The 13,280-nt window shown below is 36.1% G+C and overlaps 2 protein-coding genes across 4 annotated transcripts; both read left to right on the top strand.

Moving 5' to 3' along the window:
* The first annotated feature begins 4,616 nt into the window (after positions 1-4,616).
* On the top strand, positions 4,617-8,053 carry LOC140059703 (growth/differentiation factor 8-like). 2 transcript variants are annotated; one of them, XM_072105631.1, is made up of 3 exons: positions 4,617-5,068; positions 5,512-5,873; positions 6,399-7,212. In XM_072105631.1, exons 1-3 carry the CDS (start codon positions 4,669-4,671, stop codon positions 6,777-6,779), a joined length of 1,143 nt encoding a protein of 380 aa, XP_071961732.1. In that variant the 5' UTR covers positions 4,617-4,668; the 3' UTR covers positions 6,780-7,212. The 2 variants fall into 2 exon arrangements, with proteins under 2 accessions (XP_071961732.1, XP_071961733.1); XM_072105632.1 differs by having other exon boundaries at positions 4,618-5,068; positions 7,168-8,053.
* An 859-nt stretch (positions 8,054-8,912) lies between these two features.
* On the top strand, positions 8,913-13,275 carry LOC140059661 (growth/differentiation factor 8-like). 2 transcript variants are annotated; one of them, XM_072105629.1, is made up of 3 exons: positions 8,913-9,544; positions 10,660-11,021; positions 12,483-13,275. In XM_072105629.1, exons 1-3 carry the CDS (start codon positions 8,929-8,931, stop codon positions 12,843-12,845), a joined length of 1,341 nt encoding a protein of 446 aa, XP_071961730.1. In that variant the 5' UTR covers positions 8,913-8,928; the 3' UTR covers positions 12,846-13,275. The 2 variants fall into 2 exon arrangements, with proteins under 2 accessions (XP_071961730.1, XP_071961729.1); XM_072105628.1 differs by having other exon boundaries at positions 12,053-12,597.
* The last annotated feature ends 5 nt before the right edge of the window (positions 13,276-13,280 follow it).

Raw genomic sequence — 13,280 nt, 5'->3', positions numbered from 1 at the left:
TATATTTTTAGTATGAATTTGCTTTATATAAAGTTATCTGTATCTGTATCTCTGTATCTGTATAAACAAATAAAAAATAATTAGAAGAAAGTTGTTTTTTTATTAGTAGTACAAAAAATAAATAAATTGTATAAAGTAAATGTGTTTTCAATAATAAAATTTACCTTGTATACCAGGTGCAAATCATTACGATAAGTACCTACTTGGAAAAACAGGTGTGGAAGAAAATTGGCAGTGTGTATGACATTATTTTAAAAAACCCTTGAAAGGTTACGTATCGCTAATCGGTAAATAAATATTTTTTCAAAGATGATAAATTAAAATTTGATTCAACAAATGTTACACCTTATTGATGACAGTGGCCAAATAATTGATTATAAACACACGTTTCTTAGCCTAGTCTACCTTGCTACACTTGAACACTAAACTTTGAAAACTAAAGTTCGCTAAAAATTGCTAAAGTTTATTAACTGGTCTAGGAAAACTGGAAAACTTTTCTTTACAAATTCGAGTTTACTTGGGTATACAAACAAAAGTGTAGACTAGACATAAATTAACACACTTTTTTACACCAAACATTTTTTACAAACTCCGGTTTCTAAAGTTTTCTATTGTAGAACAGTTGGAAAACTGCAAAAAAAAAAAAAGTTTGCAAACTCGAGAGCAAATTCAGAGTTTGTCAGAAAATGTTTTCCAAAGCTTGCTACTTCGGAAACTGCAGAAAACAAGTTTTCATAAGTCTACACCTAGCAAACTTGTGGAAATCAGTAATTTGCTAGTGTAAAGACTTAATGCAGAAAGAAGTTGGCCAGAACTTTGTCCACATTTTTCTAACTTGTAGATCAGTCTACACTAGCAAACTTGTAGAAATCGGTAATTTGCTAGTGTAAATATTTAATGCAGAAGTTGGGCCAGAAGTTTGCCCACATTTTTCTAACTGGTAGATCAGTCTACACTAGCAAACTTGTAGAAATCGGTAATTTGCTAGTGTAAATATTTAATGCAGAAGTTGGGCCAGAAGTTTGCCCACATTTTTCTAACTTGTAGATCAGTCTACACTTAGCAAACTTGTAGAAATCGGTAATTTGCTAGTGTAAATATTTAATGCAGAAGTTGGGCCAGAGGTTTGCCCACATTTTTCTAACTTGTAGATCAGTCTACACTAGCAAACTTGTAGAAATCGGTAATTTGCTAGTGTAAATATTTAATGCAGAAGTTGGGCCAGAAGTTTGCCCACATTTTTCTAACTGGTAGATCAGTCTACACTAGCAAACTTGTAGAAATCGGTAATTTGCTAGTGTAAATATTTAATGCAGAAGTTGGGCCAGATGTTTGCCCACATTTTTTTAACTTTGCAGTAAGTTTGCAGAAGTTGGGAAAGTGTAGTTTGCCGAAATGTGTGAAACTTGGCGAATCAACACAGTATCTGTTGTAGTCCTGCGATTCTGCTGGTGAACCAAATGACTGCTAGTTTACAGTAGGCCTAAACTAAGTTAAATCATTCTGTTACACATAGTTATTAATGTTCTGTAAAAAAATGAAATATATGAGAAAGTTCATATTTTCATTGGGGATCATCGCTACCCCTGGATCCTACAAATTCTCAAATATAATGGATGAACAGGTGTGTGATATGTTACTGATACACCTTGAACGTTCATGAAGATCATTTTAAGTGGTTATAAAGGTGCGTTATATGTACAGAAAATATAATAAATCTAAAATACTTTGATTTGATTTCCATCAAAAGATCGTGACGTTGTGGCGATAAAATGTGTTTGGTATTACGAAATATAAATATATCTATTTGATTTGTATTGAATGTTAAAAAAAAACCCAGATTACTTAAAGATGAAAAGGGTGTGTGATGTAATATAACGATAAATAGAGTTCACATGATTTGTATTCATGGTTTACATAGGGAAAAAAATGTGTGTTGTGTAAAGATTTTGACATTATTAGGTTAGTAAGAGAAAAATCCCAGATCTTTTTTTGGATTAATTATACTTCAAAATAAATCAAAGTTTCTTATTTAACCATTTTATTATCTCTTTTAAAACGATCTCTAAATTTCGATTCGTTTTAAAATAAAACGGAGGCCGTTGATCAAGTTTGTAAGCGCAATAAAAACGTGTGATTTTTATTGTAATAAGTTACAACTTCGCAAACTGTTAAAAAAAATTTGTTGTGGTAAATTAATAATCCATGCATTCAATATTTTTTTCAATATTTAGCTATACTAGTGCGTATGCTGTTTGCATTTACTTCATACAAACTATTGAATAAAAAATATTGTTAATGTTCAATGAGGTTATGAGAGAGAGGTGGGACAGTACAGTTCATTATGAGTGCAACGATAAGACATGGCCAAGATGAGCTGCCGAAAACTCGGACCACTCTTGGCCAACTTTCTGCCGTCTACAGTAACAAATTAACTATTCGATTATCGTCGGCTTGATATAAAGGAACATTCGCACACAAAACTTTGGCAACCGATGGTTATTATTTGGCCCAAACAAGGTCTTTTTTCAACAAATACAAGTACATGGTTTTTTCAACAAATACATAACATACCACTTTTTCGTTTTACACAATAACAGCTTCGTAATCCGTAAAACATACTAGTATACGTCACATATTATGTATATATATATAATTAATTATTCATGTTTTTTCTGTGACCTTTCATGACGGGTATCCAACCTCTGTACGACCGGGTCCGATGTTATGTGTATTTGATGTTATTATGTCAAATTAATTGATTTTTGTCAGTGATGATAAGTGATTATATTATTCCGCGTGTGTTAAATTCAGCCCGTCATCAAAGCTTATCACTGACTGACGTCATTTTTAATATTCTCATACGAAATGTTTCTGGGTAATATTTCCCAACATTTTTAAAGAAGGCCCTATAATAGAATGAACAATTTTCCAGCCAAAATGGTGTTGAGGATTGATAAAGAATTACTTGTTATTATAGTGAAAATCGATAGATCCCCCTGGTCCGAAAGTAGAGCACCTGATAATGGGTTCACCTTGGCTTACAGGCTAACTCATTATTAATATTACTAAAAGATAAAAATGAAAAAATAAATATATATATTGAGGGACTAGTGCTGTTCCGCCGTACCACGCTGAGAATGTTAAAGAGTAGCTATCCAATCGAGTTTGAACAATACCATGAAAGCCTCAGTGGTCTAATGGTTAGGACATATGCATATCAAGCAGAAGGTCCGGGTTCAAATCTCAGTAGTTTGGGGGACTTTTTCTCATTCTCACATATTTCCTCATCTTATCGTTTCAAATTAATTCATTGAATTTCAGTATATCACCGGGCGGTTTAGAATCAATGTTCTATACCTAATGTGTTTATATACAGTATATCATTATATAGGCTTTCTCTCACTCAACAAAGGCAATGCATATTATGTCAACTGAACCAGTCAAGGACTGCCTACTCAATAATGAGTAACAAGTACAGTAGGCCTAATATATTACATTGAGTTATTGTTTACCCTCCGACAGACCGACCGACACAGTGAGATGAGAGCACGCGACTAAAAAAATATATTAAACATTGTTGATCTACCACCAACAATCATATCCAAATGGTTTTCTAGTTCATAGTTTATTTCGATAAATATTATTTCAACTTTATCTAGTTGAATTTAATAAACACTAACTGTATATGTAGCAGAACATAAGGTTTATTTAAGTTGACATGTAGGCCTATCAATGTGCGTGTGATCCTTCTATCATAGAGGTTAGACGTAATATCTTTTCAAATAAATTAATGTATCACGAGTGTATCTAAAGTTAAAGCTTGGTTCCCACTTTGACGCAACTCAACGACATCGGTGCAAATGCAGGTGAGTTGACCAATCACAAGCGACAGTTATGATGTCGCGTCTGGCGTCCAGCGTTGCGTGGGAATCCAAGCAAAAAAAACAAACAAACAGGGCGAGTGGAACAGAAAGAAGACTAGGGGAATCACTGGAGGTCCAATTCGGACAAATCCGTGTTACAAATCAGTATTGCATTCGGTAACAATTGTAATCTACTGTTTTGTCTTTTGTTAGGTCTACTTTGATATGGTTAAAATAATCAATATAATTATAATTATACATTTTATTATTTTCCAGACTATTTGAAAGAAAAAGGAAACAAAAGAAGTAAACGTTTATTTTATTTGACAACCCATAAACGAAAGTGAGTGACATTAATGGTAGTGGAGAGGAAACAGTAATAAGATGAATGTTGGTTGTTGGAGATACTTGGAAGAAATGGGTTAATTAAGTACATTTTATAAGAACAGGGTGTTATTCATATTCGTAGTCGGAATCAAGTGAGCGGGCTCGTTCTTTAGTTCGATTCCCGTGCTGTTTTCAAGACCACCATGTTGGTAGAAAAAATGCATACCTATTGCTGCTTAATGTTTGAAACATGTAAAGGTGAAAAGGTAAACAATCATTTAAATTACAAAACGTTATTAATTACATTGCAATGAGCTACTTACAAAGTTTACTTCTACCCAGAATCACCGACTGTTAATTGATTTGATTTAAACTCGTGATTGGTCGATGGGTGCGACAAGGGTTATAAAATAGACAGCAAGGGGTATACTGCATACAGTCAAGGTCGAAGTCGACGCCGCTGCTATACAATACAATGCTGCCATCATGTATGTTTCTACTGGTTGTTATCAACGTTCCCTTGCTTATGGCATGTCCGCATCACACACACGAGAGTTCTGACGAAGAAAAACTTATTACAGAAGTTGATTATGAAAATGCAACGACACCAGCCACGACTGCTTGTGACGATTGTGACATAGATCGAAGGAAAGACTTACAAATCGAAATGATTAAAGCTTCGATATTAAGAAAACTTGGAATGACTGAACCACCAACCTTCACTACAAAACCACTTCCAACGAATCCGCCAATGTTACAACACCTTCAGCAGTTCCAAGACATTCAAGAGGAAAGGATGTTTGCAGACGATCCAGATACAAGCGACTCTTACGCACCAGCATCAATACAACGTATATTAATCATGGCAACAGAGCGTAAGTATCAGTTTCAGTTATTATATAGTCTGCAGTGACATATGAAAGACGCAAAGTAGACGCGCGCGTATTCATTATTATCAGCATTTGAACGCGCGCGTCAAAGTATGCCTATTCACGCTGCCATCCACACACATCATGTATTATAGATATATTTTTTAATTTTTTTTTTCAAACCTGTTTGTTTAGTAGTTAAGCGACGACCAAAATAACAGAGCTGCCGGCAATTTTACAATCGTCTTCTCTCAGAATTAGTAACAGCCAAATTGGCGTTGTGATAGGTTCTGCGACTACGCCAAATTGTGAAATAGGGTATTTGTGGATCAAAGGTATCACAACGTCGTTGACGTTGTTAAATACTCTGTTGCTTGGTAATCGTTTTCATAGTCTTGTATTAAAATGTAAAAAAAATAACATAGGCATTATTATATCTTATCACATAGCTCCCATAGAAATCAACTCATCAGACGTGGTTTGCTTCAACGTTGATTTACAAGGCAAAGATATCGCTTCAGCTCATCTATGGGTTTACGTGCACGAAGCGGAGGTCGTCCAACGCACAGTCACGCGTCTCAGCGTTTATAACATCATTCCCGCTACACCCACCTCCCCACAAAAAAAGAAATTGTACATAGAAAAGACGATCTCACTGAGTACTACGGATGGGGAATGGCAAAAACTTGACGTTAAACATTTAGTGAAAGAATGGATAAAGGATAGAGGCGCCGGCTATCAGTACATCGAAATAGAAGCTGAGGATAGTTCAGGCAATGATGTGATCGTCACTGCAGTTAATGATAGGCGGGTGAGTGTAATATATAATCGTCAGTGACGCAATGAGAATACACAACATTGACGCGCGTATCATTTTCATCACTATTTTAACGCGCGCGTACTAAAATCCGTATCATTTTCATCAGAATTTAATGCACGCGTTACGTCAAAGTTTGTGTCTACTCTCTGTCCAGACTATTCTATTATTGATACAATGTTTAATATTAGCAAATAGATTCTACTCAATAAATAGGCCTGGTGTTGTACGGCTTTACACGTAATATTCAACCAACCATGACAACTTAGGAACACTTATTCCACCTCCCTGCGAAATGTTTTATTATTGTAGGCGCAAACCAAGCGTAAAATGTGCATGCGCATATTTACAGCTTCATTGCGTTTTCAAGGCGTATTTTATAATTCGTCTTATTTTTGGCGACGACGTCACAGCATGAGTTTGGCGCACAACGCGTCGTGTAATTTTGAAGTGTCTATATTCAGTAAAAATTTAGATTAGCAAAAATTAAGGCCATGTTGTTTGTTTTCTTGCCCACAGAGTCCCGTGTTGTCTGTGGAATTTAACAACCAACGTCGACATGGCCGATCACACAACAAACGCACGCTCAAATGTCATGGCAACAGCAGTGTGTGCTGCATGCAAGAACTGAAAATTGACTTCAAAAAATTCGGTTGGGACTGGGTTATAGCTCCGACCTCTTTTAACGCTAACTACTGTAAAGGCGAATGTCCGATCAGCCCGGTGATGACGTCGTCAGTTTCAGAGTTGTCATGGTTTTTAAGTAAAGAGTCGGCTGTTAATCGGTGCTGTTCACCAACTAAATTAAAGCCATTGACTATGATCTATTCGGATAAAAATTTCCGATTTGTAGTCGATGAGGTTCCAGATATGATTGTGGAATCGTGTCTCTGTAATTGATGTTCTGATTATGTAACTAGTTGTAGTGAACTTTAATAATTAGGCTTTATAAAAATAATAAAACGAGTATGTTGTACGTGTCTACAATAAATAAAAATACTTTTTATATTCCATCATTTAGCTCAAAGGGGAAGAAATGGCACGGGGGGGGGAGGGCAGGACGAGAATGCTAAGATCAAGGGACATAATAAGCCTACTAATAACCTGTCCATGTTATCGTTAGTTACACACAACATTCAAATAAATAATGGTTGACTTTATGTACGCGCGCGTCAGATTCTTGTTTCTTCTTTGTATCAATTAAGTTGGCAACAGATAGTTACGTTTATATCGCAAAATAATAAGATACATTACTATTTTCAGAATTATTGTTTTTATATATTTATAGAGACCACTTCTAGATATTGAACTTACAAGTCGAAAATCACACATGACACGGTCACCGTCAAAACGTGTGTGTCCAGAAGGGCCTGGAAGGAAGCCATGTTGTCGTCATCCAATCGTTATCGACTTTGCAGAAATCGGCTGGGATTGGGTATTAGCACCTCGCTCCTTTAAATCTCACTATTGTAGTGGCGATTGTTCTGTCAGCTTTTCACGTTTTAACCGACACACGCAATTATTGATTTTGAACAACAGTCCCATTCCTTGCTGTTCGGCGCGCAAATTTAGTGATCTTAAATTACTTTTTTTTACGGAAAATGCGGAAATTCTTTCTGCTACGATTCCACGACTGATTGTTAATAACTGCAGCTGTGTCTAACATACGTGATCATAAACGCTTTGCCATAGATGCTGTTCACATAGTCTTGTTTTAGTTTTCATTGTAAAACCAATGTTGGAATTTTAAGGTATACAAAATTCGCATTTAAATCAAAATCATCTTACGATGGATCAGGATCGATCTGATTCGACGATGTACACCATTTTAGGTATAAACGACAAAGCTTGATTCTTTCTTGAACGACGTAGATGCAATGCAGGATAGTTTGACCAATCACAAGCGACTCGGATAATCCATCACGTTGTGATTGTTCAAATTGCGTGCGGTACGCTTGCGTTATTGCATTACGTTCAAGGTGAAAACCAAGCGTTATTGTTTGCCGGAATACATTCACAACCTACCTGATTAAAAAAACAAACTGTAACCAGTATATTAAGAATTTTGACTATGGTATTTTTAATACCTCAGTAAAATAAAATAGTAGCTTAGTTAATATAATAGAGAGTTGATTAAAATGTTCACAGTCTCAATAATAAATACTAGCAAAGCATTCACTTTTTAGTTCTTCATTCATTTTTCGTATAATGTTCTTGGTTCTTGAGTTCACTGCGCGCCACCACCACATTGCGACGGATGCGACGCAAAGAAGTATGCGCAACGCAAGTCATTTGACCATTAAATCAATCAATTTTATCTTAGAAAAATACATCCCAATTTATGATGAAAAACTATTAAAACAAAATGTATACAAATCTTGCTTGTGAATGGTCAAATAACGTACGTTACTAGTACAACGTCCTTGCGTTGCGTCCTATTAGCTAGAATTTGTTACACGCATTCAAAACCTGATTGTACGACTTGTAACAGTAACAAAATCAGACCAGAAAGGTCCTTTTTACAGTCAAATGAAAATATACATTACGGAGACTTGAATGACGTGAACTACGGAAGTTCAAGTAAATAGGTGGATACAGACTAATCTATTAGGTCCAACAACACATACATTAACATTTATGTTACTTTGAAATGTTAATACAAACGATGTTTTTGTATATAAAACGAGTTATTATGCCATAAAAGTAGACCGAGAAAGGTGAAATGGTCACAACAAGCAAAGGGTAAACGACTGCTATCGGGTGAGACACTTATTTCAATAGCCATTCAAATTCAATTCTAATGAACCGAACTATATTTTATGATACACGTTACATACGGTTGGTTACTTTGACAACTGATCCAGATATGAAGATTTCTAGAGATATATTTTAATGAATAATGTATCTGAATGTCTACAGCCACACAAAGTTAAACACAAAACTCTCCTTCGATTGGTCGATGATAAATGGTTGCATAGGTTATATAAGATATATACACACATGAGCTTTAACATCACTCTAAGTTTATAGTAGGACGCCAAACAACAAGATGTCAATCTTTATTTTTATTTTGCTCGTCTCTCTCGTTCCGATGCGGTTGGCATCTCCACGCACGTACAATACTTCAACGGAAGATGTACGCGCAACGGGAAATCAACGCCAATCGGAAGATCAACGTGTACCGGAAGTTCAACGCGCATCGGAAGAGAAACGTACAATGGAAGGTGAACGCAAAACGGACGATCATCGCGCACCGGAAGATGAACGCGCAACGGAAGATGAACGCATAACAGAAGATCATCGTTCATCTGACGACCAACAGGAAACAGACGATCAAAGCTCCTTATACGACGAAATGTACGAAGAGGAAATCGAAGTTACTGCTAACGAAACATTAACTTGTTCAAATTGTGAGGATGAACGAGTAACTAAATGGCAAATTGAACTGATCAAGTCATCTTTACTGCATAAACTCGGACTGACACATCCACCGAAAATCGCCAAGCGACCGATACCAGACAACCCACCGATCTTAGAGCACCTTCATCAAATTCCAGAGATTCAAGACGAAGAAATGTTCGCAGACGAACCTGTCGAATACACCGACATGGACGATACCAGCAGATCTGCTTCAATTCAAAGAGTTCTCATATTGGCAACGGAACGTAAGTATGATTCAAATATTTATTATTTGTTCTTTCTTAATTCAAAAGAATTAACAATAGAGAAAAGAGGAAGACATCAATAGAATCATTTACAGTGTTAAAGCAAATCTTAGAAATTAGTTATAGATTACGTTTAACAGATTAGATTACGTTAGTTTTTACGGTATCACATCATCCATACATTTATTAATCCTTTTTTAAAGTAGTTCACATCAGCTACCTGTTGTTTACGGATTTTTTCGAGAGCTTTTCCAACTTTCGTAAGTCCTTGGCCGAACTTTCGACGGCATAATGAAATTAAAATAAAAGCTTGATAAAAACATTTTTGCAAACACGTTTCGTTGTTACGCCGAACAATTTTTATTTCATTAATCTATAATTACTACGATATTGATTATTGAAGACATAATTGATAGACATAAGTTACTTAAAGTTAATCTTGTCTATCAGAGTGTTTTTAATTATTCTACTGCCATTGCCTTCCACATTTATGAGATGAACGTACATTTATTCTAAAATTGAGAATTATGACTAAATATCTGGTTATAATAAATTGATGGAATTTCAAGCTGCACCAAAATGATTCTGCTATTTGAAAAAAAAACCGTTTTTGGCAACATAAAGTGTACATTGATACAAAAACTACGATAGGCCTAACAATTTGAAAAAAAAACAACAAAAACCAGCACTCCTGGGATGGACAAAACAAAATGTTTCGTCAATGATTTTTCAATTCAAGGTTTTATTCAATAAAACGAAAATTGACATTGTAGCCAAAGGCTAAATTGTGTAAAATTTTATTTCAACTTCATCCGTTATTGTACGAAACGTAGTCGAAGATGCTGAAAACACATTTTATTTTGGTGTTATGACGAAAAGCAACCCGTTAACGAGTAATTAAGGAACTTATAAGCAAACCTATAACATCATTAGCTCCGTCTACACTATCGAAATGGTTTGACAAAAAAGTGTTATGAATATGAATATGGTAGTGATATTCCCAAATATGGTAGTGATATGAAATCATTATGTACATATATGAACACATCACATTTTTTTCACATAAAGTTTAATAGTGTAGACAGAGCTTTAGAGTTGTCGTTTTTTCTACGTAGCTAAAGATGATATGATGTCTCCAAATGTGGTGTGCTTTAATATTGGTTTGGACGGACAGGACATCGCAGCGGCCAATCTGTGGATGTACGCAGGCCAAGCGGACGTAGTACAACGCACAGTGACCAGTCTTCGTGTGTACATGATCATCCCCGCTACACCCACCTCCCCGGTAAAAAGGAAATTGTACAAAGAAAAGACAATTTCTTTAAGTACTACTGACGGAAGTTGGGAACAATTTGACGCTAAACCATTGATGATGGAATGGATGAAGGACACAGACACCAAGTACCAGTATATTGAAATAGAAGCTACCGACGGAGCAGACAATAATGTAGTGATTACTGGTCCAAATGACAGACGGGTAAATATAATATTACATCTTTTTTTTAAATAGTTATCTAGATCGTGAAAGGAAACGGCGCACGCGTACAAAATGTTTACAACAACCTTTGAGCGCCGCCGCGAACGACTTGTGGGTCGTTGTGTACGTGTCATGGAAAATATTAATCAACATTAAATGTTAGTAATGCAGGAGGGTTGTGGAGTCAAATTTTGTTTAGGCCTACATTTCGGTAAAACAATAACATCCTCACTTCATTATCCTGGATTTGACACTGAATGCTTTACCGATAGAAAATCGATTGCTGTTTAATGATTTGGTTGAGTAGCATTGATTTAATTTCTATAGATTGTTTTTGCTGATTGAATAACTCATGAATCCAGTTAATATATCTAATTCTATAATCAACTTTTTTAGTTCACATTCCACGTTCACATTTCATATCTACCACTTAATTTGAAATCCTTAAATATTTATTCAATAGGTCGGCGGTGTGATGTGAATGTAGCGTTTTAAGGGAAATATATCACTTAGGTACTGGCGATTGATAAACACTGGCTTTCCACACTCCTGTTGTCCCTGTCTATGAAGCTTGTTTATTTCTCCTGGTAGAACCAGTCTTAAAGTTTTTTAATGCGTATTTAAGCTTGGTTCCCACTAGGCCACAACGCAAGCGCAAACGTAGACTATAGTTTACCAATAACAAGCGACAGTTCAATAATCGCTTGTGATTGGTCAAATCACTTATGTTGCGCTTACGTCAGTCTCTCCAGACAAAACTGCATAAACAACATTTACCTTTACTCATTAGCATAATGTACGCACTCATATATAAATTGAACTTAGACACACCCTTTTACTTTGTCACGTTCCTCCCTGCGGCGACCACACCACCAACAGGCTGCTTGGACTTTTGGGATCTGGAGATACATTTTTATACTGATTAGACGAGCCTAGAATCGATCGGCTACTGCACCGTGCGACAATAAAAATTGTTTTTTATTCATTAAAAAATGGCCATGTTGTCAATCAATTTATTTTCTTGCCCACAGAGTCCAGCGTTGTCTGTGGAATTTACCAAGAAAAGACGACATGGCCGATCACACAACAAACGCACACACAAATGTCATGGCAACAGCAGTGTGTGCTGCATGCAGGAATTGAAAATTGACTTCCGAAAATTTGGTTGGGACTGGGTTATAGCTCCGACCTCCTTTAATGCTAACTACTGTAAAGGCGAATGTCCAATCAGCGCAATGATGCCGCCTGGGAGTTCTCTGTACCTAAATCATGATCCTTCATTCGCCCAGTGTTGTTCCCCAACCAGTTTTAAGCCTCTTACTATCATATATTACACGGACAATCAGGACCGGTTCGTTGTACAAAACGTCGCCGATATGATAGTTGAATCTTGCAACTGCCGTTGATTAAAATTTAAATACTGTACATGAATGTTAAAAATTTCTGTATCTGTTTATATAGAGACCACTTCTAGATATTGCCCTACGAAAACGTAAAGTGCGACCAACACCAAAACGAATATGTCCAGACGTTGGAAGGAAGCCATGTTGTCGTCATCCAATCGTTATCGACTTTGCAGAAATCGGCTGGGATTGGATATTAGCACCTCGCTCCTTTAAAACACATTATTGTAGTGGCGATTGTTCTGTCAGCTTTTCACGTTTTAACCGACACACACAATTATTGATTTTGAACAACAGTCCCATTCCTTGCTGTTCGGCGCGTAAATATGCCGACCTTAGACTTTTGTACTTTACGGAAAATTCCGAAATTGTTCCAGCCCAAATACATGGTCTCATTGTTGAGGAATGCGGTTGCGCATAATACAGCTTTACTGCAGTATTCCCATTGTGTACAGCAAATATAATGTTTTTTTCCGAATGATAGACCATAACATATAGTTTTAACGACTTTAACGATGACAAGTAGAAAGTCAGATTAGAAAAACTTGTAGAAATAAATAAAATTTATATAAATATACCAATTACCTTTGCATATACTGTACAATACCTAAAAACTTACCTCTTTTAAAAGCTTGGTTCCCACTAGGACGCAAAGCAAGGACTTAAGCCCAATACAATTGACCAATTACCACGTGATGGATTATTCAGTATTGTCTCGCTTGTGATTAGTCAACTTATTTGAATTCTTGGGCGCATGCATGTCATCGCGTGACGTCCAAGTGGGAAGCCAGCTTTATGATTAACTGCCTCTAATGTTTAATTGCCTCTAATGTTTAATTGCCATTTATTTTAACTA

The sequence above is a fragment of the Antedon mediterranea genome, chromosome 1 (assembly GCF_964355755.1).
Source record: "Antedon mediterranea chromosome 1, ecAntMedi1.1, whole genome shotgun sequence".
Lineage (NCBI taxonomy): Eukaryota > Metazoa > Echinodermata > Crinoidea > Comatulida > Antedonidae > Antedon > Antedon mediterranea.
The sequence above is the reverse complement of the archived record's forward strand: the minus strand, read 5'-3'. Positions and strand labels throughout refer to the sequence as shown.

Excerpts from the sequence above, each read along its gene's own strand:
- LOC140059661 (XM_072105628.1), top strand. The coding sequence starts at position 8,929 with ATGTCAATCTTTATTTTTATTTTGCTCGTCTCTCTCGTTCCGATGCGG. Across the intron at positions 9,545-10,659 it reads TCTCATATTGGCAACGGAAC|CTAAAGATGATATGATGTCT; the intron begins GTAAGTATGATT and ends TTTTCTACGTAG. Across the intron at positions 11,022-12,052 it reads CTGGTCCAAATGACAGACGG|AGTCCAGCGTTGTCTGTGGA; the intron begins GTAAATATAATA and ends TCTTGCCCACAG.
- LOC140059703 (XM_072105631.1), top strand. The coding sequence starts at position 4,669 with ATGCTGCCATCATGTATGTTTCTACTGGTTGTTATCAACGTTCCCTTG. Across the intron at positions 5,069-5,511 it reads ATTAATCATGGCAACAGAGC|CTCCCATAGAAATCAACTCA; the intron begins GTAAGTATCAGT and ends CTTATCACATAG. Across the intron at positions 5,874-6,398 it reads CTGCAGTTAATGATAGGCGG|AGTCCCGTGTTGTCTGTGGA; the intron begins GTGAGTGTAATA and ends TCTTGCCCACAG.